The sequence below is a fragment of the Rissa tridactyla genome, chromosome 2 (genome assembly GCF_028500815.1).
Source record: "Rissa tridactyla isolate bRisTri1 chromosome 2, bRisTri1.patW.cur.20221130, whole genome shotgun sequence".
NCBI classification, from domain to species: Eukaryota; Metazoa; Chordata; class Aves; order Charadriiformes; family Laridae; genus Rissa; species Rissa tridactyla.
In genome coordinates this window covers 120,998,520-121,025,948 of record NC_071467.1, presented here as the reverse complement: position 1 = coordinate 121,025,948, position 27,429 = coordinate 120,998,520, and the positions used below count along the sequence as shown (strand labels likewise).

At 38.1% G+C, this 27,429-nt stretch overlaps 1 protein-coding gene across 1 annotated transcript in view; it reads left to right on the top strand.

Moving 5' to 3' along the window:
* Positions 1-27,429, top strand: part of NEK11 (NIMA related kinase 11) — a 98,876-nt gene that overhangs the window by 39,390 nt on the left and 32,057 nt on the right. The window contains exons 7-12 of the mRNA XM_054189618.1: positions 2,910-3,059; positions 3,145-3,223; positions 3,738-3,823; positions 7,783-7,902; positions 9,964-10,057; positions 10,922-11,060. Coding sequence (XP_054045593.1) covers positions 2,910-3,059; positions 3,145-3,223; positions 3,738-3,823; positions 7,783-7,902; positions 9,964-10,057; positions 10,922-11,060 — 668 coding nt within the window. The remainder of the gene's footprint in view (positions 1-2,909; positions 3,060-3,144; positions 3,224-3,737; positions 3,824-7,782; positions 7,903-9,963; positions 10,058-10,921; positions 11,061-27,429) is intronic.

Genomic DNA, 27,429 nt, shown 5'->3' with positions numbered 1-27,429 from the left:
TTTATGTAGAATAGTTACCAAAAATAGCAGTGAAAGCAGTGAAGACCTGCAAAGCAGTGGCTGAGAGAGTTACGATGGTACATGTGTGCATGTACGTACTCCTCATAGACTCTGAAGTCGGCAAATTCTTAAGACCTTCTGGTACGATTAGACTGAGAGATAAAAGCCACAAAAGCATACGCATTTAGATTTTTCTGGCTTTTGGAGTTTAATTTAAAAGCTAACTTGGATCTTATAGCCTTTGAAGGATTATAACGTCCAAAAGATCAGAAGATGTTAAAAGGACAGCAATGCTTATGTAAACAAGTAGCACCAAAAACCTTCTCAGGTGGTTTCTCCTGAGAAGGAGAAGTTACGGGTCTGTCAGTCGATATCACAGAGAATACACTGAAGCCTGTCCAGAGGCTCCGTTTTATGATGCAATTGAGCGTAAGTGACTTCAATATAGAATGGTCATACATCGGTTTTGCCGAAATTAAGTGCTGTTTGGGACCTTTATCAAACCTATTGATGAACAGAGGGAGCCATCAAACCAAATGCTCTGGCTGTATGGATTCGTGACCATTTTAGAATTTTATAACACTGGCAGTTATACAAGCTACGATTGTAGAAGTAATTAAATTATATGTTTGGGTCATGTGCAGATTGCTTATGGGAATCAGGAAGCAATTTTCTCTTGCTGAATATGCTCCTTACAAGATGCTTAGGCCAGGACTGTAGAAACACAACTGAGAAATGCAGTTTTGAGGCAAAAGCTTGGTACTAACTCCCTCGCAAGATCGCAGCTCGGCGGCTGTCCTGGGAAGAAATGGCCTTGCTCTGGGACCTAGGGCAGCATTTCTCAGCTTAGGATGTATTTATTTCATATCAAAGAAATGTACCCTGCAGTAAAAACTTTATTCTTTTTCCCTCATTTTTCTTTTCTTTTTCTCCTTTATTTTTCTTTCATGGGACAGATGGGGTTTTCCCTGGGTAGCCTGTTTGCAGCCCCGGCTGCAGTAGAATGCCCTGGGTGTTCTTTTCATCTTCCTCCAAAGCCTCAGGTGTAGTCAGAGTACTAAACTAGATGAAAAAATGGGCTTCCCTGATGTGGCAAATCCTGTGCTCCTAATGGCTCATTAAGCAATTTCTAGCTGCCAGAATCAAGCAGCCTCCAAAATAGATTGATTTTGCAAAAAGCAGTTATAGTACAGTCTGTCAGGTTGGGATTTTCCTTCCTTTTTTCTTCTCTCTGGCTGGTTTCCATTTTTGTTTGATGCTTTCAGATGCCATGTGTGCAGGGTTTTTTAGTTGTTTTTAAGTATTTTCTCATGTAGTAATTATCTTGTTTCAGAGTTTGAACATACATCATAAATACAGATCATAATCAGTACGCTACTGTTTACTGATTTTGGAAGTTTGAAAACTAGTTGACAGTTAAATCTTAAAAAAAGATTAGGCAATTATTTTTGTACCTCAGTAGTTGGTCTTTATGCAGTTGTTAGCAAAAATGTTCTGCTCATTGTTTTCACGTACTGCTCGAAAAGTACCAGTGAGCGAGCCCCCCTATTCTCTCTCCTCTTCCTTATTTGCATTGTATATTTACATTGTATGGCTTTCAGCTTTAAAATTACGTACTCTTGTTCTTTTATTGCCAGACAGACTGAATCAATTTGTCTTCTTTAACCAAAATGAATAATTGAAACTTTGATTCATGATTTACTTTCAAAGATAACGTTTATACATTTTTCATCAAAGCCATTCACCTCTACGTACTTCTACTCATTACCACTATGCTTTATTTTCATACTGCTTCTGTAAATTATAAATACCACAATCAAATACTACGTTCCAAGTAAAGTTGCACTGATATTTAAGCTGGTTGCTTAGGTGGGTCTGGTCCCGCAGCTGGCTCTCACCAGTATTTTCTATGACCTTGATCAAGTCGCACATCAGTGCCTCAGTTCTCCTGACTGCAAACTGGACATAACACCGAGCATCCTTCAAAGCCTGGAAAGCTCCGCTCCCCTATATTTAAAAAAACATTTGTCAGATGGAACCCAGTTAAGTGCAAACTGCTATGAATAGTCATTTTATAGATTATTATGAGAGTGTTTATGTTAAAATGTTCAACTTCGTGATCTTTTATGGTCTCTGTAAGGACTGGTAAATAAGGTAATGGTAAGCCAGAGGCCCTTTTAAAATTTGTTTGTAATCGTTCCTCCCAGTTTTTAATGATTTAAAACTGACACTGATTCTCAGCTAAGTCTCCAAACCTGCACGTTCAGTTTCCTTCTCTTCTTCTCCAAATAAAATTTTGAGGAAATTTAGTTTTAGATGTTGCAAAATGATGTGGTCATCTCAAATTTGATAATTCTTTGAGTCCAAATCAATTTCGGACTCTATTTGGAATATGTGACCAAATGAGTGAAATCACACCAGAGACACTTCTATTATTTGAAACTGGCATTATTTAATTTGAACTTGAATTTTAGCCTCAGTTTGTTGTCAGAAATTAGTTTGCAAAACCAGTTTACACAAACCTATGTCCAAACGCTACTAAACTGCTTTGTCAGTCAGTCCCTAATTAAAGTACTTCATTCCTAACTTAATGAGTAACTCCTTAAAAGCTAGTTCATACAATAGGGTTTTACTTTATTCATATATATATATATATATGTATATAATTTAAGTTTGTGCCTGCACTTATGGAAATAGAATAATGATTTCCCCTGTTTATAAAGTTACTAATTTGTGATTTGAAAAAATGTATTTCAGATTAAAAGGATAGCATGATAATGAAATACCCTGTTCCCAGGAGAAAAAGGCATACAACTGTAATTTTATGTACCTTAATGTCACTACTACTATGAAAGCATGCTACTTTCAAAAATATTGTTTATACTATTCCTGTTATTTTATTCTTCAAGGTCTCTGGGATGCATTTTGTATGAGATGTGCTGTATGAACCATGCATTTAGTGGACACAATTTTTTGTCTGTTGTGTTAAAAATTGTAGAAGGTGAAACACCTGCCCTTCCTGATAGATATCCAAGCCAACTGAACGCTGTGATGTGCAGGTATGTTATTTTCATGTTTAGCAGGTTTTTAAGTTAATTTGGAAAATTGCTTAATTATTACTTTTGGTTTTTTTTAATGTTTCAGCATGTTAAATAAGAATCCTTCATTGAGGCCACCAGCAGCAGAGATTCTAAAAATCCCTTATATTAATGAACAACTAAAGGTATATGAGAAAAAGTGATGGCTGTGCACTTGCTGTTTGAGTATGTATTTTGCAAAAGCAGAGTGGAGGCAGAGAAAGCGTGTTGAGAAAAAATAGACAGCAGTTCATAGGAACTTTAATCCTGGGGACTTTCAGAGCTAATTTACAAATATGACCGAGGTAGCGAGGCAGTGAGAAATGAAGCCCTTGTCACTTAACAGGCTGAATGTATCCCCTTTAAAATGTTATGAGCAATAAGGAGAATGGGCATTTTACATGTACCAAGTGCAGATCATTTGGGTCTGGGTACATATAATCTCTAAACTCTTCTGGTTAGTCATAGTTTTGATGAAAACCAGTGCATCTTGCTCTTTTGGTCCCTGCTTCAGTGTATATATTATTTGGCTTTCTAAGAAGGTGGGGAAGGAAACTGCTCAGTCAGTTTTTACATTAGGACTGTAGTGGGTCATAGCTGAAGAGTCTGGATCACTCCAGCCTCAAGTGTTGATAACACTCCTATTTTATTTCCTTGCAGAATATACAGTACAAGGTCACAAACATGACCGTAAAAGACAAGGCGCTTGACTGGCAGAAAAACACAGCTCCCCTTTTTGACGCTGTGTAAGTATTTTTAAGCGTTTTATGGGCAGCAGTATATGAAATTACAGTTTTGCCAAATAATATCATGTTGTAAACGTTTGTGTTAATCTCATGGTGCTTTATATTTAGAGGGACCCATTCCCCTTCCCCAGAAATACAGAAGAGCAACCACATTAGTGAGATGCATAATTAAACTGGGGGGGGAAGGACTTACCAAATATTTTTATTATATAACTGTGAAAATTGTGCATGCATGTGTAGAATATGCATATGTTAATTTATTACCAATTAGTATGTAAATTATGACCTTTGTCTTTACATTTTGAAGGTTTAGATCATCATTTTAATTATGTCATGGTCACTTATGGTGCTGTTTTTTGTACTTACTAATTATTGAATGTGAAAGCTATGTTTCCTAAATGACGCCAAACTAAAAGCGCATACACTTAAATTAATATTCAGCTAATACGTCTGTAGGATACTATTATATCTGTCTTGTAACTATAGTGAGAAATTAAGGCTAGCAATGTTTCTTGGCTCTTACATCAGTAGTACCTTCACACATGATGTCTCATTTAGGCACTGAATGTATATTAAATTAATTAGACGCATTAAATTACAGTGCTGCAATGATTAAAGCAAATGTCAACATACACAATTTCATTTTGCCTTTGTAAATTAGCTCCGTGGTTTCGATGGCAGCTGGCCCTCCCCTTTGCTTCCTGTCCCAGAGTTTGCTGTACGTGGTTTTCCTCTGTCAGGAGCTGGCGCACTCAAAAGCAGGAGTTTGTGGTCCTCTGTGGACACAGTGGACACCCCTGCTTCGTGTTTCCTTTAAGTAACTGCCAAGACTTTAACAGCTATCCGAAATTTCATTCGAATGATTAGGTAACAGCAATAAAGAAGCCCATGCTCCAGTCCAGAAGTAGCAATGCGTTTGGGACAATAGGCCTTTCCCCTTCATTCTTTGTCACCTCTGCTCTCGGAGAGGACCGGCAGTTTTGCAGCTGTGGGCACTTTGCAGATGCTGCCAATTCTGGTGCTTGCAAGCATCCCTTCAGGAGAGGTGACCAGCTTCAGCTTTTCTAAAGAAAGACTGATTTAGTGTTGGCGGTAGGGTGAAAGGGGAGCAAAGACAGTGGAGTTCTACAGAGCACAAACTTCTGTACATCTTTTTTACCCAGTTTAACTACTGGGTGTGTACACTGGAAGTGTATCTGTAAAGGTCTCCTCTCTAGAGATTGTGGTTTGGGTTTCCACCCTGTCATTTCTATTCTGTTGCTGTCTCTTGGTGACAGATGAGTCTTTATCTTTTTATCAGACCCAAGTTCTCGGTTTTGGTGTAAATAGGTGCCTTTAGTATAAATAGGTTGTTAGGCTTTGCAAGCATAGATGTAGAATGCAACAATGAACAATACCTGTATTGGCTAGTAACAGCTATCTAATAAATAACAGCAAATGGAGCTGGCTGAGACTGCTGTCAAGTTTTTGGCCTTACTATTCTACGTGATGACTTCTGCTAGAAATAATGCTTTGCTAGTATACTGGCAATAGAAGAGTCAGACAGGTAGATATGCAATAGCTGGGAAATATTAGATGTATCTTTTGTCTGTGGCTGCTGTATTTGAGTTGATTCAGTTAACTCTGAGTGGATTCCTGCCTCTTCAAATGAAATGTAGTTACCTGCAGAGATGTTCCTCAGCGATGGACCTTAAATAGTTTTGGGGCACTGAAATCTTGCCCAAATATTATGCCAACTCTATCTGAATTACATTGAGAGCTTAATGCTCATTAAAACATAAAGTATGGGAATCTTCCAGAAACTTTTAATCCATGCCTTTAATTTGTGGGTACAGGGTTTCAAATTATCTATATGCACCAAAAGATGGTGGATTCTTTGAGGAAGTGGTTTTACCTGCAAAATATATACCTAGACTTCAAATATCCCCATGCTTCTCGAACAGACTGATAAACCCATTTTCTATTCTTTGTAACATATACTATGTTCCATCCCTGATCCATTGTCATTAGTTTGAATGTATAGAGTCGTATCACCTTCCAAATGGACATCATATATATTGACAGAGCTAGCACATGGGGAGGAAATTCATGTGTATCCCAGAATCTGTAACAATTCTTGCTCAAAAGCAAGTCTGCAGTCTCTAAGATGAAGAGCAAGTTCTAACTACTAACATGTTCTTACACTTCTGTTAAAAGGAAATAGAAAGTCAGCTGTTTCTGTGCAAAGGTCCTAAAAATTGTGGAGCAATGCATGGCAGCTGTTTTCGTTTGAGCATGGAAATTTACTTTGAGGATTTCAAATTCAGGGCATCAATTTGAGAAAAAAATCCTAGGAGAAGCTTCACTGTAAATTATCTTCAAATGTGCTGCAGTCTGATTCTTTTTGTCTAAATGTTTGGAATATGCAGAAAGTCATAATCTTATTATGACTTTCCCTGTAGTTATGAGAATATTAGCTGTCTGTATTGCTTCCGGTAAGCAAAATGCCAAATAATTTCTGCAATCCTGGATCTAAAGAGGTAGGTAAAATACCTGAAAAAATGGCAGAGAGCAGAAAAGTGGAGGAGAAATAATTTAAACATAGTAAATTTACCACATCTGCTGTAATGAAGCAATACTCTAGCCTGAGTGAGTGTACAAGGAGCTGCTTGTTATGGTGTCCTCCCCAATCATTGCTACTTTATATTTATGATTTTATTATTCTCACCAGGAATTTTTTTTTTCCATGTATAGTTGAGTCTAGTTTCTTCTAGTAAAGGCCTCAAATGGCTTACTTTATTCCAGTCCCATGCAAGTCATAAATTTTAAATATTTAAGTAAGCATAAAGCTGTACAAGTTCAGTTTTGACTTGAATGAAAAATGGCTTTTTTTTCCCCTGGAGGTTCTTTTAATTTAAATTACAGTTTTTTTACAGGGGACAAGAAATATGCCTACATTATTCATACTTGAAGAGTTAGTTCCATTCTTATGAATAATTGAGCTCCTCTTGTCTTTGTCCTTAGTCCTTTATATTTCACACTAATATTCATATCTTTACACTATTTCCCTCTATAGTCAACATTTGAAAAGCATAATGAAAACTTCTCTTCTCATTTATTAAAATCCTGATTTCAAAATGATAGTCCAGAAGGAGTGTTGCAATTAATATGGTTACAAAAGTGGGCTCTTAGATGATCAGAGGTGAATTTATCTCAGAAGAGCAAAAGTAGTGATTTGAAATGAATACTTGGTATCATAAATATAAACAATTGAAAACGTGATGTAAGTATGAAATGTGGCTGCCAAGGCATTGCAAGCTATGGTTTAATTTTTGTAACTACTGTAGGATGTGAGATGAAAATCTCAGATTAATATCCTCTTTCTGATATAGGACCAATATTGCTCTCCTGCATTGATAAATACAGCTGAGATACATATGTCAATAATTCATGCTCAGCTTTCAGAGATGGTGTGTGGAGACCATTTGACCGGTGAACTGTTATTATTGATTAGGACTAGAAATTCAAGAGGACAACATGATAATTATGGCTGTCATTAAAGACACATTAATATTCTCTTTTATTCTAGACAGCTTGTAACAATCAATGTAAAATGTATGGGTGATACCGCTTTTTTCTGTAGTTCTCATTTAAAGACTGCCTTTGTACTTGGAATATGCTCAAAAATGAAGCCTGACAGGGTAAATATTTCACTATTCTTCAACATTTATTCTTTTAAGGAGCTGAGTTTACCTTTTTCAATTCTCACCTGAAATGATTCACGTTCCTCATGAATCTAAGTTTAAATATTTCAATTTAAAAGAGGCATTTGCTTTCCAAACTAAGGTCTATTTAGTCTGTTATAGTACCTATGACTTTCTAATTATTCCATTTGAAATGTCACTACGTTTCAATATCAAATCAAAATACTGATATTTACATTTTTATATGACGATGGGTTTGCATGCATTCAATTTCAGGCAGAGGAAAGTTCATTTGCAAACTCTGCAGGAACTCTCTGAAGTACAGAAAATGACACCACGGGAACGAATGAGGCTGAGGAAGTTAAATGCTGCAGATGAGAAAGCAAACAAGTTGAAGTAAGTTGAGCATAACATTAGCATCGGTCCCTAACAATGCAGTTTTCCCCATCCAACAGTCTAACGAGACAGAACTGCCAAGGTAAAAATAAAAATAGAAAGGGTCTTCAGCTACTCAAAGTCAATGGGGATTTTGGATGAGTTAAATCACAGTAATTATTTATGTAGAAAAAAACGTCAGAACGTTAGCCCAAAACTGTGTTTGTGGTTAAATACGAGAGGTTTTCAGATGTGTTACAATAGGAGTTTTTTTTTTAATGACTTGTCATTTTAAAGATTGCGCAGTCTGAGGAGTTGGACATTTAGTTACAATCCAGCTTCTGTCAATTGTTTTGGCCTAGCAGATTTTCCAACAGAAATTAATAGCTCAGAGGATGGTCTTACCAAATGATCAAACGGGGGTAGTGGACATGTTATAAGGGCTTTATGATTTGTATTTTTTTTATTAAGTGAGTGAGACATAATAAAAGGGGGGATTTGAAGGAGAATAAGTACCATTTCTGAGTGGAATATGGGAAACAGCTGGAGGGCTATGTGTCTATGCATGGGTTCTTTTTTTAAATAAAAAGAAGAATATATTGTTTTGATCACACACTTGAGTTTTTCCCACCTAAAAATAGTCAGCGTTTTATTTGGTATGAATGAAGATCAAAAAAGCACCATGTTCATTTTTGATTCATTTTTAATGTTTTCTTCAAAAGCATTTTGCAAAGTGCAAAGTAAATTAACAAATGTTTACTCAGTTACTTATAGAGGGTAATAGAGGAAATAATTATTTTTGAACATAAGAATCGGCATTTTAACCCTGTCGTGTCAAAGCAAGTTAGCAATTCAGTAAGGCAGTGATGTCCTAGTACAGAAAAATATTGCGAGGTGACATGAAGTCTGAATTTATGGCCTCAGCCATTCTGCAGCTACATATACGTGCAAATCAACAGTAATTGCATTTGAGTGAAAATGCTTAGTAAAATCACATCCTGGCATTACTTGTGCCAACTTGTGATGCCCGTAATCAAAGGCTACAAACAAAAAAACCTAAAGGCCTTCATCTCTTTTTGGAAAATATATCTGATCAGCATGTATGTCTGTCTGATGCTTACCATTGCATTTGATACTGGAGATGGTATCTAAATTTATTCTCATTTAAAAAAAAATTCCTTGAATTGAAACCACTGTATAAATTTAACACCTCTTCTGGCTGGTCTTTTCAATAAAATTTTTGTACTTACAGTAAATTTATAAATAGGAAGTCTGTCTCTCTCACTGCTTAAAATGGATGGAGATTAGGAAATAATACACATTGCAGGATAGTTCTAGTTTGCTTTTAATTTTCTTTACTTTCTTGTACTTTAGTGTTTTCTATTTAAATTTCTAGGCTTTTTCCCCAGCAACAAAATTAAATATATTTATTTTGTAATATAAAAGCAACATATTCATCTTCAAATCTTGTTCTCAGTCACGAATCTTTAAAATGGATCTACATTCAGCTCTGGGTTATTGCCAGCTCACTCTTGTTGAAAGTACTAGAAACCAGTGCAAAACCAGTACCTTCTCAAACTGGAGATCTGCTTTTAGCAGTGCAAATCTAGAGGTGGACAGGAAGGGAATGTAGTAATGGAGACTATAAGAGCTGCTTAACGTAGCAACTGGCTTAAGTAGTCTCGTACAGAAAAACAGAGTTTCCAACTCTCCCCCAGGTGAAATGTTCATAGTGCGCAAGTGTCGCGTGCCTATCTTCAGCTGGAAGGTCCCTGGTCCACCTGGTGGAATGAAGTCCAAAGTATTTAAGATCTTTGGAAGAAACAAAAAAGACCGGGACTAATAATTTACTGTTTCTCAATTATGTTATGCAAGTTGTGAAAGAAAAAAATATAATAGTGTTTGTAAATAAGGCCTGAAATCAGTTTGTGAGTTCACTAAAACTAACCCCACTTAATGCCATGAACATTTGGCATCGTGGGAGCCTGATTATGGAATTTGCTTTTCCACGTCTATTTCTAGAAGAGCCCTTTGTGCAATCCCTCATATTGCATCCTAAATACAAGTATTCTGTATTTACAGACAGCTGGCAGAAGAAAAATACCAAGAAAATATCAAACGAATGCAAGAATTCAGGTCCCGTAATTTTCAGCAGCTGAATGTCAATGTCCTACATGTATGTATGGGCTGTTGTGTCAGAGGCCTCATTTTTGCGCATTCAACATACAGCACTTTTCTGTTTCTACGTGCTTTCATTAGCATTAGAGGCATAGTCCTGTTCTAAGATTGATAATTTGGAAGTGCACCAAAGTCTAGACTCTTAGCTGAACCTGTGGATCTGTGATGAGAGAAAGCGCATGCAGTTATACAGATACGGTTTGACAAACTCTCTATTCATTGCACAATTTTCTTTTATTAAGTCACCCTTAAATCTAAATCTGCTCTCTGAAATATACTTGCTGACAGTCTGCATGACATCAGAGTTCAAAATGCATTCATTTTTAAATGAGTTTAGAATTGTAATCCTTTAAACACTCTAATTTGGCATGGCTGTGGGTTCTTTTCATTTGATTAGTTAAGAATATTAGCATTTCAACTGGCTTTTTAGTAAGAATGATGTCTTGGAATGACTCCCAGTGTAAGCTGTCCTTTTCTTTTAAGTTATCTGCAGCAGAAGGTAGGCCTGGTCAATTCTAGCACTACATGTCATCATAGAGAGAACAATGTCAGTTTGGAAATAGTCAGTGAAAACATCACAGAAATAACGAGCTTTTGGTTAGTGCTTTGTCTTCTACCTTTTCTTTCACATGCAGTCTACTTTCTATTTCCCATTGTGTCTGGATAAAAATACGTTAAATCTGTCTCTGCTTATGGCTGAGTCACTACTGATCATTTACAAAAAAGTTAGGATTTTTTTTTTTTTAGTGTTTGCCTAATACAAATCCCAGCAGTTGCGTAGATCAGGGCAACCGTTGTATTGTGATCCTGCTGAAAGCTCTAACTGTACTTGTTTCTCTTCATGCTGCTTTGTTCGACTAAGGAATCTGACGAGCAGGCTTCAAAACCTCTAATTCATTCTCAGCCAGTCATTACATGCGCCTATGTGTCCATAGGACATGACGAACCAAGTGGAAATGAGGCGTCAAGTCAGCTCTGCACGTCTGAACTTACAGACCATGGTAAGAATTCAAAATTTGGTGTTGAAGTGTAACTTTGTAGAAACAAAGCAAGGTTTGATTTTGTCCCTTGCAGTTAATTTGTGGTGGGGAAACTGCGGTATAAAAAGCAGTCAAACTTGTAAAGCAGTCAAAAAATTTACAAAGAGAGAGGGAAGATAATCTACGTGGGTGTATGTACAGCAGACGTACAGCAAGGTTACATGGCAGGAGGTCTGTGTTCCCAGAGTCCAAGTGACCCGTGAGCAGTGACAGAGGTGAACGCGCTTTCTCCAAATGAGGTGCTTAGTTAGAAGGAAATAGATTTAACTTTACACGTACGAAATCTTTGGTACAGTTTGATGCATTTTTCTTTATCTATAACAATGAGAGAAGCAGATGGAAAGTCTTTAAACTGTGCTTATTTATACAGTCTTCAAATACTTAGCTACTATATAGTACTATAGTACTTTAGTACTATATAACGTGTACTTTCTGTAGATAGATGAAAAGGGTCAGACTGTGGAAATGTGCTTAATGAGAAAAATATTTCTAAGAGCACATTTATATGTTTTGTTTCTACAGTGTTCTGGCCTAGTGTCATACTCGTATTTAAGAATCATTGTGTAAGCACTATTATGGTGGAAGATTTTTAATCAGAATCTTGCAAGTGTGCATTAATGTACTTTTACTTATGAAAGCTACTTCTCTCTAATAGCTCTGCCTTTTGGTGTTGGTTTATGTGTATCTGTGAAGGTATACGCCATTAAAAGGAAGGCATCAAAATCAGTGGGTTTGTGGTGGAGGTGGGGTTTTTTAATAGCAAATGGCTTTTTTTCTTTCAATGTAGCCTCATTTACGTCTACGTGGTTGGCTTGCAATTTCACAGTATAAGGAGGGATGATCTGTGTAGGAGAGAACCCAGCTGCTAGAAATACATCCTGGGGGGAGGGGGGAGAATCTTGCAAACAGAGGACCGAGAGAAAGCAGTCAATGTGCGTGGGAGATGTACTGGGGGAAGCATACAAAGATACCTAAATAGAAACAGAACAACATGCATGAAAGGAAAGAAACTGATGTTTCTGCCTTTGGAGACCATTGAGCTGTGAAACTATAATGACAGAAATTAGATGCATTTATATCTGTGATGCAAAAGTTGGGTCAATCCATTGTACAAAACTGAATGCATGTTTAATTGCTTTTGCCGGAGTCTCTGACATTGAAGTGGTGGGTTTATGGGAAAAAGGAGTTATGGATAGGCAAGAGAAATTACATGTTTTTTTCTTTGCTTTGTGAATACCTTGTTATTCCTGAAGCTGATGTCAAAGCTGTTACTTACTCTATTCAGTATTCATGCTCTTCTTTTCTTAAAACATTTCAGTGCAACCATGCGTGTCCTACATGTCTAATTATTAAGTTATTAATGGCACCTTTGTATTTGAAAATGTAAAAACAACTCCAGCTACTGATTTTCAGAAGAATTTTGTTCTTGATCAGTGGGCTATACAATAGAAAAACAAAAAAGCTAGAAGCAAGGCTATGAAATGGCTTTATAAAGTTGTCTTATATGTTAATAAACCTTGCTAATCCATACTAGGTTAGCAGAAAAAGTTAGACTATGAAAACCAGACTAACAAGATCCCTAGTTAGAACTAATCTTGAGGAAGAGGGGAAGAGGTGGGAGACTGTTCATGAACACCGAGGAGGCTCAGTAGCAGCCTTTAAATTACTTCAGGGTGGACCTAAAAAATCCTCTCGGGAATGGGAAAAGCTGGTGGGCAACAGGTAGGGATAGTACCCCAATCGCAACAGGTTGGGAGGAAAGTTCAAACTATCTTTTGCTTATATCCTACAGTCCTTGAAAAGTTGCAACATGAACAAAAGAGAAGATCGGGGCTTGGAGAATTGAAAGATCAGGCTTTTAAAGGTTTAGGGAGAGGCATAGAGAATGAAACACCTTACACTTGGCTTTCACTGAAAATTATCATCTAAAGCGTTATGAAACACACTTGTATGTCATTGGGGATGGTGTCAAATACAAAGCTCAAGGTTTAGTTTAGTAAGTAGGTTTAAAAACCGTGACATCTTGATCCAATTTTAGCAGTGGTAGCTATACTTACTGGAAGTTGGGAAAAACAAGGCAGTGTAGTTAAATAAACGAAAATGACTATGACAGTTTGGGGTTTTGGACTTTAGAGTGGAGGAGTTTCAGCAATGTCAAAAACATTTAACTGCTGCAGATTTCCCTGGGACGTTTAAGCTTCTCTCCCTGTTTGTTTTATGTAATCAGCGATGGTCTTCTGAACATTTTTTATTCTAATTAGCAGCCCTGTGCACTTGAGAGACATTTAAGAGAGCTGTCTGAAATCACAAATAACTGACCAACTTGTTAGCCTTCAAGCAGGTTTTATTTTTTGGAATATGAAAGAGATCTGAGAGGACCTTGTGCTTCTGATGTTGAGATGAAGTCAGTCCATAGAAAGCCAATGGCATCCTGGCTTGTATTAGAAATAGTGTGACAGCAGAAGTAGGGAGGTGATTGTCCCCCTGTACTCAGCACAATATTCAGTACCTTGAATATTGTGTCCAGTTCTGGGCACCTCAATATGAGAGAGATATTGAGGTGCTGGAGCGAGTGCAGAGGAGGGCAACGAAGCTGGTGAAGGGCCTGGAGAATAAATCTCATGAGGAGCGATTGAAGGAGCTGGGACTGTTTAGTTTGAGGAAGAGGAGGCTGAGGGGAGACCTCATCACTTTCTACAACCACTTTGTTTGTCTACAAAAGGACACTGTAGAGAGGTTGGTGCTGGTCTCTTCTCACAGGTAATTAGTGTTAGAACAAGAGGGAATGGCTTCAAGCTGCAGCAGGGTAGGTTTAGGCTGGACATTAGGAAAAAATTCTTCACAGAAAGAGCAGTCAGACACTGGAATAGGCTGCCCAGGGAGGTGGTGGAGTCACCATCCCTGGATGTGTTTAAGAGTTGTTCAGGTGTGGTGTTAAGGGATATGGTGTAGGGGGAGAACTTTGTAGAGTGGGGCTGATGGTTGGACTTGATGATCCCAAGGGTCTTTTCCAACCTAAATGATTCTATGATTCTGTTACAGAAAAGGTTCATTCAGATTGTTCATAGTAGGTACAAGAAGTTCTTCAGAAACTTAAAGAAATAATCTCATTGTTCTTCCTACAGAGAAATGCTGCAGGCAATGTAAATGCTATATTTTAAAAACAAAATTAAGTTAGTTTTTCAACATCATGTTCCTTACTGTGCCATCCAACAATACTGTGCAGATTTATTCTTCTCTCAAAGAGACTAGGAATGCTGCTGAGTCCTGTGGGACTGATTGAGACAGGGTTTTTTAAACACGACTGTTCAGATGTCACTTGCTAAGCCAGACCAGCTTGCGATGGCTGGTGCACCTTGGCACGCTGGCGCCTTTCACCCTCTGCACTTCTGACATTCTGGGCACATGTTCTGCAGCATCCTCCATGCCTCAGCAGAAAATAAAGGACGTGGGGAGGGGGGGAGATCGAAGAAACATGAGCTGTTGCAGACAGAAATCACTTTGAAATTCTTTTGTGCTTAAATTACTTAAGCTCAAGAAGAAATGGGTCCAATTTTAACCTGGGAGTGGGCAGCCCTGAAAAATTACGTGAATAACAAACTATGCTATTTTTGTTTTAATGAGACAGAGAGGAAGCTGTACATTAAACACACATGTTACAGAGACGTTATCTTGGCTCCTGTTGGTGCTCTGCTAGAGAGAAAGCCCTGTCCTCCAGTCCCACCACTTTCCCGTCATTTGCTTCTATTCCATGGAAAGAGTACAAACATCAATTTGACAACCGAGTCCAGACTGTGGCTACCATAGGCATCTACTTGCACTGCCCCTTTCCTAAAGAATTTGACCTATTTTTAGAAAGTTCCTCCTGCTTCTCTACATAGAAAGCTGTTCCTGGTCTAAAATATTGCAGTGCTCGTGTACCTTCTTATTTCTGGCGTAGATTTACTTCTGGCTGTTTCATGCCGACATCTTTAAGATGCACTGCCTTATTGCCTTGCAGCTTAAGTAGTTCTTTTCCTTCCTTTGCTTATTCTCCTCATATTTTTATAGGCAGCAGTAATATCCTCCTGTGTAATACCTCTATATAATACTGTTTTATTCATACATTTTAACACTGGTCACTTTTAGCACACCTGAACCTTCCTTCCTTATTCCTTCCTTAAGATGCTTCCAAACAATTTTCTCCCAATTTACAATAGATTATTTGGGTTTTAATGCTTAAACTCATGACTCTGTTCTTTGAATTTTCCCTGTCATTCCAGTTCTCAGGGTCACCCAGCATATGTTGTACTCTCCTGGTCCTGCTTTGTATTGGTGATGCGCTCCCATCTTAGCTTCTGGAAAGCAGTGCTGTGCATGCCAACCCCAGCAGAGCAGCCCTCTCCCTGGCCAGCTGTGCACTGCTGCTCTTGGTTGCCCAGCGGCACGTTGCTTCTGCACCCTTCCCACCCTCCTCATGGTCAGCAAGCTTGCGGCGGTGAGAAGCATTTGAAGAGCTGCTCTGCAGACATAGATGAGCTTGCAGGGAAATCAAGTCAAGTGTCTTTTCCTAAAACATCAGCCTAGATGGTTAGGAGAACTCATAATCTCACAAGCATGGGACATCCTCTTGGTGTGCAGTGGCAGCAGGATAAGCAGGCAGGCACACTGGGGTTTTAAGGAATATCTCTGTAAATCTTCATGTTCTGGGACTTCGTCTCTCCAGTTCCGTGATTTAGCTGCATTTTGCGTGCGTGCTACAGCAAAGTATTCTTTTGGTTTGGCTATTACTTTTCTCCACATTGCAGATCTTCAGGGAGTCATGGCAGATGGGTAGGTAACATTCCTTGCAATGGTGAAGGTTTAAAAACATACTTTAAATTTCTATTTCTCTTAAGTTATTATAATAAGTTTCTTAACAGTTTTGCATCTTTACTCATACAATCTGGAGTAAAAAATGTTCCCTTTATTTGTAAAAAGACAGGCAACAGAGTTGCTAAGAAAGAGTCAGCTAGAAAAATTGCTTTAATAATTATTATTAACTATATAAAGTAAATGGCTGAAGTGGTATGTTGAGTGTATCATTAGAATAATATACACTCTTACTGTATTGTTTCAGCTAATTAGACCGCTAACACGTTCCTTGGAAATGTAAACCTTTCTAAACATAAAACAATGGAAAATAGCTTTACTAATTTGTAACTATTTTATGAAATAGTTTTAATCTGCATTAAGTTTTTTAATTTGTTAATTGTAAACAAAACTTAAAATAATTTATATTTTGATAATGACATATGTATGGAAAGGAATTTTATAGTTCTGTTTAATATTCATTGAAAAATGTTTATGTCTCCATCTTATGTGTCCAGGAATTTATCGAACTGTCATCATACAAATAATTTAAAACTAGGGTGGACAGTTAGGAATATATTGTACTATTGGGAACAGTTTTGCTTCCTGTCTTTTCCATCTCCAGTTTCTCCAAGTACAAGGAAGAGACAAAAGAGCTGAAATAAGTTTCATATTGCGATAGTACTCAGAGACACTGAGCCACTGTTGGTGTTAAATATAAATATTTGTGTGTCGAAAATATATATGTGTATCTGTACACTTAATTTATTTTCAGGGCGTAGTGTAAAATTGCAAATGATTAATAACTAAATTCCCTTTGTATTTTGATTTGGATTTTTTCTTTGCTGCTACATTTCTTCAGGTCATTTTATTGATTAATTATTTATGAGCATTAAAAAGCGTATTTTGCAAATCATGGCAATGAAGCAGGAATGGGCAATGCAAAACGTGTCAGGGTAAACCTGTGTCTCTATTTCCTATTTTTGCAGATAATTACCTAGGAAATAAGTTATTCATCCTCTCTAATTATCATCAAAAAGAAAAGCCACCTTGCAATGAATTGCGTAACATCACTTCTGCCCCCGCCTCCTGCTCCCCCCGCCTCTTGACCCATTTCTTTATAGAAATTCTCTCCATTTGGACTCGGGTAGATAAGCCAATGTACGTTTTTCTGGAGAACACTGTATTTTCAGTGCATGTACTTAGCTTTCAATAGTGGTTTTGTGAAAATAATAGCGAGGCAAATTATAATGTAGGGCTGGCAACTAGAGGTCAGTTTATGAATAAGAAAAAAATTTGCTGTAAATAAGAACTGTCCGTACTTAATTGCTCATTTCCATGAATGATAATAAGTGCAGCTGGAATGAAATTACTTATTTTCTAAACCGTTAGCAAAAATTATTGACCAAAAACTAAAAGTATCCATGAGCTACACCTAGCCTTGATATTATGAATGAATATGGTCAGTGCCTTCCTGTGCCACCTAGAACGTGGCTGTTCCAGCTAGGCAGCTTCATCAGATGTTTACTGTTCAATGATGTGGCCTCCCTCTAAAAAACTACTGGAACCATCATGTAAGTAATTAATTACTTTCTAATATATGAATATAGTTAATCTTCATCTACTAATTAACTTTATTGAGTTCGTAGACTAATTTTCTGATTGTAAAATAAGTAAACAGAAGAGCAGATGCCCGTTTTTTCAGAGAACTGGATATTGAGAGAAGTTTAGGATGCTAAGGGTCATCTTTTCCATGGATTTTGTAGTACTGGCAGACCACCGTGGCTTTTCTGTGTGGGCTACTACACACTGGGCTAAGTAGGATGGAAAATTGTAGCTCTGTCACTACATCACATTAATTATTTGAGTGCGAGTCCTTCTGCTTTGGTTACAGTGTCTTCTAATGAAGCTAAATTTTACAGCATAATTCTCAACACTGTGTACAACTTGATTCCCGTTGACTGTATCAATGTTTGCAGAGGTATTTAATAAATAGGAAACACTAGTTATGGGGACTTAATTGTAAAGAATCCAGAGAAATTTTTATCAGAGCACATGTTGTACTTACCCATGTGGGAAATTAGTGTTGAATATCTGAAGTTTCTCTTGTTTACTACATAGAAAATCCTGTAGGTAGAGAAGCTCAGTCTTTGCAGTTGAAAAAAGCATGAAGAGCAAGGGATAATCTGGTTATACAACTGTAATAGCTAAGTGTTCAAGGCTTCTGATTCAATTTCTGCAGTAGAACTTGCCTTCAAATTGGCTACCAAATCATAAACTGTATCTAAAAGTGCTTCCAGATACCTCAGTGCAATTACAGATGTAACAAAAACTACCATTTCCTCACCATCATCTTTGATCCCTCTGATTTGAATCAGTTTTTACAGCTGAAAGAAGTTGGGTGGAAAGCTATCTCCATTACCAAAACCCCATACTTTTTACAGGAGCCATAAGGAGTGTTAAATTCAACAAGCCGAAGTCTAACAGGCGTGAAAACTTAAAGCCATGCACTAGCATTCCGGGCTAAAAGTGCCGCTTTATACTCATATCAATTTCACAGCTGATGAAACACGGTAAACAAGAGTGGGAAAGATTTTGGTTTGGTGTTTTTTTTTTTTTTAAAGTATTCAAGAAATTATATATGCAAATGCGTCCATATTTCTAAGGGCTTGTCCTCATTGCAGCACTTAAGTGCCTGGAATGAAAAAGAAAATGCAGGAAAATGGATGTAAGGGCCACTAATAAAATATTGTATCTTGCATTTTTGGATTGCTAGGACATTACTAGACATCACCCACGTTCACATCCATTTCTGTAAGAGCCCCAGGTCTCCATAAACTGCTACTCTGCTCTTAATAGACATATTTGTGTGTGGGAAGGGGTCAAGTTAAAGGAGAAAAATAGCTTAAGCTAGCTAGTTGTGGTATTTAAATTAAAAAGTTAAAGGCATAGAAATTAAAGGGATATATTATATGATCTCTCTGATCTGCATTATATTCCTTTTTATTTCTGTTTACTGCAAAGATTATAACATGTTAAATTCCTTAACTTAATATGTTGCAATACACTACATCTGGCAACCCCCCGATTTCATTACAATTCCAAAATAGGTAAGTACATTACAGTAATTGCATATGTTATTTCTAGATTTCCATTGCTAATTGTGAGTTATGGATATATTGCTTTGAATTTCAAGTGGGCAAAGTTCAGTTGGGTCTCAAATAGGAAATGTTCACTTATAAAATATTGTGGGTTTTTTTCTACTCTGTTATTTTTACAAGCTTTGTTGAAGGATTTTCAAGGTATTTTTTCAAGTCTTGAAAGGTTATTTCTGAGCACATCTTTAAGCATCTCTGCAGATGCACGTTTTGTTTAGTGCCTATAAAATGGTACTTACACGTATGGATTGGGTAACTGAGTAACACTCCAAAATATGAACATACAGGCAATCACACCGCTCAAAGACTTTTAGGAAAATCATGTCTTGTTTTGTTTTTCAGTCTGGCAAGCCAAAATAGAACACAATAATATTTATAATAAGTGGCACTAAGCACCTTTCTGCAGTGGTATTGTTATAGTATCCTTTGTAACCAAAAAGACTTGTCTCAATTAAGATAGTGTTGCAGTGACTTCTACTGTGGGTTACCCATTGGTCTCCTCTTCCATGTGGTTACCCTGCTTCCAGGATCTGAAGGCGTATTCCCTGACTTACTACTTTCTGAAATGATACCATGGGATGCTTGCTGAGAGAAATTTGCCTGTTTAGTTCTGGCATTTGCTGTTACCGGTCCTTTGCTTGTCCTTGGCACATGGGGTGACAAAGCTCCTGTGACTCTCGCAGGGTTTGAGGACGTAGACATGCTGGGAGCGTGCCCCTCTGACCTGCTTATCCGTCTCATGTTTTCATTGCTTGGTTTCACACTGAGATCCCACCTTGTCCCAGATTCAATTAAAGGAATAGTAAATCTGATTTAGTCTAGCAAAAGCAAGGTTTAACAAAGTTTGCAAGTTTTAGCCACAAAGAGGCAAATGAATCAATGCTTTTTTTTTTTTCTTTTTAATTGACTGAAGCATTACTCTTTTCATTTAAGGAGTTTTTCCCTAGAAATATTGCCTTTGGAGAGCTGTTTTTTTGCTTTGGTTATAGCTCTCCATTTAAACCGTTCTTCTGTGAGGGCAACCATAGAATTAAAGAGATATTCTTGGGAATTTTATTATATTTCTGAATCTTGTGTTTACAGTAATTTAGAAACCTCTATGTAGAGTTTCCTATGCATTTTGCGTTATCTTCAAGTTTTTACTCAAATGCTTTAGCTTATTTGAGGGCCATCAGGAATTGAACTCTACTCATAACCTCCTCAGGAAACCTTTTCCAAAGCTATGTACTGTTCAGTATGCCTAGCTACTTAAATCTTTTCATAGCTTCACAAAAATTCACAGCTTACTTCTTACAAGAAGTCTTGCTCTTACAGCTTCCCCGAGGGAAGCTTGCGGAATGAAGTCTTTAAACAGCAGTTATGTAAAAAAAAAATCCAAACAATTTGAAAGTGTGGGGAGAGAGCAAATTATGTTACTCTGTAGCGTCTACTTTTTTTCTGATTTAATTTTCATACTGATTTACTTTGGCATTGATAAATAGAGCCTACCTCAAAATTCACCTTGGTCAGTGACTACAGTTAAAATGATTCTGGCCAAATATTTTTAAAACCTACATGGGAAGTGCCTTCACTCCTTCCAAAGCATTATGTTGAAAAACGTTTACAAAACACTGGATGAATTTAGGAAGCAATTAGAAGCAAATGCACGAAGACTGTATATGTACGAAAAATACTATATACTTGTCCTGGCTTCAGCTGGGGTAGAGTTAATTTTGTTTCTAGTGGTTGTTGTGTTTCAGATTCAATTTTAAAAAAATGTCAATAATGCAAATCAGTTTAGTTGTTGCTAGCTGAAGTTTATACTATTCAAGGACTTTCTTTCAGCTTCTCATAGAAGCTGAGAAGGAGCATAGACAGAGCAATGGAATGGCCAATGGAATATTCCGTACCATAGACCTTGTGCTTGGTATATAAGTGAGGGTTGGCCAGGGGGCAGGAATCCGCAACCACTGCTCGGGCAACCAGATCACCAGGTGGTGAGAGAGACTCATGTTGTATTATTTTATCTTGTATATTCTTTTATCGTGATTATTGTTTTTTTCCTTTTCCTGTTATTGTTCTATTAAACTGTCTTTATCTCCACTACAAGGTGTTTTTCCTTTCCTTTCCCTCCTTTTCTCCCTCTTCTCCCTATCCTTCTGGGGGGAAAGGGGGAGAACCGAGCGAGTGGCTTCATGGTCCTAGCTGCTGACTGGAGTTAAACCACAATACTAGATTCTATAACAGATATTTTCAGATAATATCAAAGTTTTAAGCCTTCCTTAGAAAGATACCGGTTTTTATTTCAAGTTGTCCTACTTACAGGGCAATGTAACTTTACACGGCACTTTAGACTCAAGGTTAAACCGATGTAAATAAAAACACACCAGGCATTTACTTGCAAACAAAGCATCTGTGAACAGGATGGTGTTGAAAATCATTTGATAAGGAATCCCAGTCCACCCCCCAGTCACAGTTTTCTGGCTCACTTATCAAACTAAACAGCATTTCTGGGGAGCTGGGCCAAATTATACGGTGGCGTAAGAAGCTGGAGCCAATTCCACGTGAGGGAGAATTTGCTCAGAAAGTACCTGCAAATACTGAATTAGTTTGCAGTTTCTACCAGTTTAGCTTTCAGTGCATGTGGCGGTCAGACAACTAGCTGTAGGAAATGAGAAGGTGACAGCAATGAAGATCTTGGTTTACGTTGTCCTGCTATTTTATCTGCTCCACGGAGCAAAGTGTGCCCCTGCGATCTAGTCAATACATTGACTGTAACCAGTTAGTTAATTTCATTTAGGTGTTTAAGGTCTCAATGCTTTTTTCCTAGATTTTTGTGGTTGCAATCATTTACTTGGTTTTGTACTTGTTCAACATATATTACTGCTTATGCCTAAATTAAATGTATTTTACATCTTTGCTACATCCAGATTCTCATGCACACAACTGCTTACACCAGGTTTGGATCTGAACCGTTCACATTTGCTTCTACTCTTTTAGTAACTTCTGGTTGTGAAAATATCCCCAATTTATGTCTTAAAAATGGAATTCTTGAACTGAATCTTGGGGAGAAGGAAGTGACTGTCTTAAGGGTCAGCTTTTCGTGTTAACATGTGGACTCTCCTACCCAACACTCTTGTGAGACTGAAAGGGAAAGTATCAGGCAGTCTTTGCCAGATTCATCAGGAAAACCGAGGTTTTATTTGAAAGTATGCTTTGACTGATCAAAAAAGTTTTAAATAACTCAAGGACTAAGGTAGTTTTAAATTGATGTCATAAGGTAGCTTCGTGGTCATTTTTCCTTTAATTTACAGCTCTTACTCTGCTCCTGTTGGAAACTGTGCAAATAATAGGGCAACCTTTACAATAACAGGGCCTCTTTGTGCATAAAGGAAATGGCTTCCATGACTCACTAAGTGCTCCCTGTTATTGACTTCATCGCTATATTATTCTTTCTCTTCATTCACCCATGGGTGATCCTAAAAGGAATCCTAAAAGGATTTCCGAGTATTTGGAAGATTTTTAGATTTGCTGAACTTTAAATTGTGCTTGAAAGGCAGCATGGCACCTTTGTTATCGCTGCCTACCAGCGCTCCCATTTCTGTGTACATGACAATTAGAAAATCAGCAGAAAAAAACCCCAAGAACTAACCACTCAGAAAATTAGGGAAAAAAATGTGATGAAAGTGTTCCTTCCTGCTGTTCATTGTTGTTAGCAACTCCTCCCATTCTCTCATGCTTTACCTCTTTACATACTGATAAAATACAAGGAGGTGAAAGGTTTGGGGAAAAGAACGGTGTCCTTCAAATAAAACATTTTTCTTGGAATTTTAATTTTGGTTTAAAAGTAATTTTTCCTTGGAAAAACATTTTGAACTAACTGCTTCATTTCTAATATCAAGTGATGGAAGATCCCCATAATGTTACTCTGATTTACATCCTCTTTATCTCTATTTTTCCTAGATGTTTCACAATAGGTAAATCATCATTCAGTGAAGCCCACAAGTGAATTGAAGCTTTTTTTTCTTTCTAAAATGCTAAAAGGAGAACTATAAAATGTTAATGCTTAACTTTGGTTGTATTTCTGGTTCTCATTTCGAACAACCCGTTTTATTTTATGCCTATGTTGTACATGGCCATGTCAGAAGGTAATTCTATTAATGACTTCATAGTCCTTTTGTGCTTAGCCAAAAGGATTGTACAAGACTTTCAAGGGCACAAAAGTCCCATTACATCCCTTGGTTCATTTCTTAAACAAGGCATTTTCCAAGAGTCTTTTTCAGCCTAGTTTAGAAGGGCTGGACAAAAGCTTCCACTGGCTTTCTGAACAATGAAGCTTCAGAGCTTAGTAATGCATATCTCGTCTATCTCTGACCAAAGGAGGCGATTCTCTTTGATGGAAACTTTTTAAGTTGAAATTTTTTGTCGTGCATTGGGAAAAATAAACCCAAACCAATCTGAATGAGCTTAAATTATAATAATGGAGCTATCTTATTTTTCTTAATCGTGTGAGTATTGCCCCGAACTGCAGAAGGGGCACAGAGCCTGTGCTCTCCTTTGCAGTAGAATTTCTCATTCAGGATTATGTAGCTCAGAGAAACGTATCTCTGTGTTTCAAACCTCTTTCCTAGTGACAGTGCTTCAGCTCTTTCTGTTTTCACCCTTGAAGGGAGAAATCCTGTTCTGTTTTCTTCCTCTGTGACAACTGATGCGCTGTTCTGAAGAGTGCTGGCCAGCCCTGGGCACCATCTCCTTTTGGCCATGATTTATGAGAATGTGTATACGTTGCAAGTTTCTGCTTAGCTTGTGAGTGTGTATGTTAAATACATACACACACAAAAATACATCTGGGGTAATTCTAAACAGTTTGTTTGTGGAGCACCAGGTAACCACAGAATCATAAAATAATTTAGGTCGGAATGGACCTCTGGCGGTCTAGTCTAATCCCTTGCTCAAAGCAGGTCTGATCAGATAAGATTGCACAGGGCTGTATCTGCTCAAGTCTTGAACGCCTTCAACGATTGAGATTCTACAGCTTCTTTAAGCCCTGTTCCAGTATTTCATAACTCTCATTGTAAAATTTTTTTCCTAATGTCTTGATGTTCCAGCTGGTGTTTGTTTCCTCATGTCCTATCCCTGTCATCTCTGAGGAGAGTCTCGCTCCACCTTACTTTTATCCTCTGTGCAGATAGTCACAGACAGAAATAAAGTTTCCCCTTTACCTTCCCTTCTTAGGGTGGAACAGACCCCACTCTCCCAGCCCCTCCTTGCACGCAGGGGCTCCGGCCCCCTGCCCAGCTTGGGGGCCGCTGTGATCCTTGATTCCGTAGGTAACTCCTGCTCAGATGGGATAAAACCGAAATTTGCTGATGAAAGACAGAAAAAGGACCACGGACACCTTTGTGTTATTGATGAAGTGCTGCCAGCGGGCCGTCCTGCAGCCCAGCGCAATGCAGAAGCAAAACCGTGAAGGAACGCTTGTCTCTGCTCTTGCCTCGGTCCCCAGCACGGCTCGTGTACAAAGCCTTGCAAGGGGAGAAGCGCAAGTGTCTGTGTCCTGGCCCCTCCTCTTAATTTTTTTCCAGCTCCCTGTGGCAGTGTGTGGTAGCACTGTTTTTTAGCGTCTTGGTTCATGTCACCGTAATGTTAAGAGTGCATTATATCTCATGACAGTATACGTTTGTCGGAGCAGTCGAGTGATTTGCTCCTCACTTTGCTGTCTGTGGTACTGCGCAAACCGAGGAGTGTAGCTACGTGGAATCATAGCAGGTTTTTCCTTAAAATGGGAAAGGGACAGCTGAGAAAATCTGCCGTCTTCCAGAGATATGATGAAGCCTTGGGATTAAAAAAGTATCATAGTCCTTAAGAGCCAAGTGTGACTTTGTAACTGTGAATGTAAGTGGTGAAAATGAACATATGTTATACAATTCTGTTTTCTTTTTCCTTTTTCTCCCTTTTTTAAATAAAAGGGGCCTTACTTATTGTCTTCTGCATGCACCGGAATGTGACAAAGCTGCGTCAATGCACCAATTATGACTTCAAGGCAAGAGAAAATTAAAGATATTTATCAAAGTATTTTCATCTCTTTGGAGAAAACTGTTGTTGCCAAGTTACCATGCTACCTGAAACAAGCTCTTGGTGGATTTAAGCAAAATATGACAAGTATCACATTCCTTTGTTTTCTGTATAGTTTGTCTTCTTGGGAAATAACCATGCTTTTATGATTTTTTTTAGATAATGGATTTTTACCCTTCCTTCCACTATTAGTGTCATGGTAATGTATAGAAAGAAACCTAATGAGGAATGTTATTATTCAGAGCTCATTTTCCCTTGAATATCTAATAGCAAATATCAAGCGTCTCAATGTTATACTAAGCCGCCTAGCAATACACAAGTAATAGCTGAGTTTGTTCTGAACAAAGTGCTTTGTAAGCAAATAAAAGATACCGTGACTGGCTTTAGTGCAATATGCACAGCTAGGTAAAACGTAATGTATTTTCAGAGAGCAGCTGACAGACTGGGGGGCATGGGGGGGCAGAAGCAGCAGTAGAGGCCTTCCTTTCTGCTCCATAAGGAGCATATAAGTATGCTGTATGAGAGGGAGAATGGGCATCTGAGGGACAGCTATGCTACAGTGGCGTTGCAGCCATCAGGCTGCGTGTTCTACCAGCTGGCACAGTGTTAGAAACCTTCATATCGGATGTGACCATCACCTTTCTTTTCCGAGGTACAGCTCGTCGTGTTGATTTATGGTATCAGCTATGCTAAAGCCAATTTATGTGTTCTTGAAATTAGGCTGATCCTGAATCTCAACTAAGTTGTTCTGTACTCAGATTAATTCTGCATCTGTAGCTTATGGATGCCTGGGAGTTGACTCTACTTAGTAGGACTCAAGGAACTGTTATATGGAACCAGACAGCCTAATAAGAATATGTTGAAAGTGCCTTCTTTAAAGGTGCTTGTCATAAAACTAAGAAGTTTTAAAGACTTGTAGTATCTAAATCCCAAATTCCCACCCACTGGATCACGGAATCACAGAATGGTAGGGGTTGGAAGGGACCTCTGGAGATCATCTAGCCCAACCCCCTGCCAGAGCAGGGTCACCTACAGCAGGTTACGCAGGAACGCCTCCAGGTGGGTTTTGAATGTCTCCAGAAACGGAGACTCCACCACCTCTCTGGGCAGCCTGTTCCAGTGCTCTGCCACCCTCAAGGTAAAGAAGTTCCTCCTCATGTTTAGATGGAGCTTCCCATGCTCAAGTTTGTGCCTGTTACCTCTTGTCCTGTCACTGGGCACCACTGAAAAGAGCCTGGCCCCGTCCTCCTGACATCCACCCTTTAAGTATTCTTTCAGAAGTGTCACTTGGAAGAGCTTCTGAATCAAGGCCAGTAAACATCTGTACCCTGGAACATCTCTAGGGTCTGAACTAGCATTTAAAATTGTATTACTGAGCTTGGATTAACTGGCCATCTATGAACAACTCTCAGAACAATTTCTCAAATGGCAAAGTGAGCAATTCTGACAAGGTTGTTAAAGCTGGTGTGGTAGTAAGGTACGGCCAGTGCCAGCTCCTCTGCATAGTTTGGGGGCATCAGCAGCTCTGGCTGGTCACAGGTTACTTGCAAGGTATAGAGCTTTACTGTAGCCAGAGCAGCCATTTGGAAATTACATTCATGTGTCAGAAGACTGATTTTGATACCTTGTTTGGTTGGGAAGGAGAGGATTGCAATTTTAGTACAACAGTAAACAAATGAAGAGTGTGGGAGGAGAAAACAACTCGGAAAACACTAGTGTCATCCAATGTTTGCATTATAACATAATAAATAGGCTGATTCATATGTATTTGAATGCGTATGTAGACATAGATAGATTGCAGGTGAACCTAATAAAATTTTACTAATCACAGGAATGACAGCCTCTCTGCAAGAAGGAAAAATTAACATTCACTCTGTCTGGAAAAGGAGATGTATCTTGATTTAGTAGTGTTCTTCCCATGCTAAAAAGGAATGATATTTAAGATTTTTTTTTTAAGATGAAGTGTTAGCTTTTCAGACAAATGGCACTTTGTAGAAATCAAACAATTAAACACAGTAAAATGCTTCCTTTTGTGAGAAAAAGGTTTTGGGTTGGGGGGGTTCTTCTCCTGGAAGCCCACGTATTTATCCTCTGTTTTTCTTTTTTCTTTTTTTTCTTTTTATTTTTTTCAAATTAAGTAAAGTGAAAAATAGAAACAGGAAGGATTAGAAATTGTGGCAGTGGAGCATGGTGCTGTTAAGAAGCTTCCATAAATATCTTAAAATAGAGAAACCTGAGTGAAAATGTGTCAGCATTTTGGAGGTAAATCAAGTTTATAGAAAAAGGAA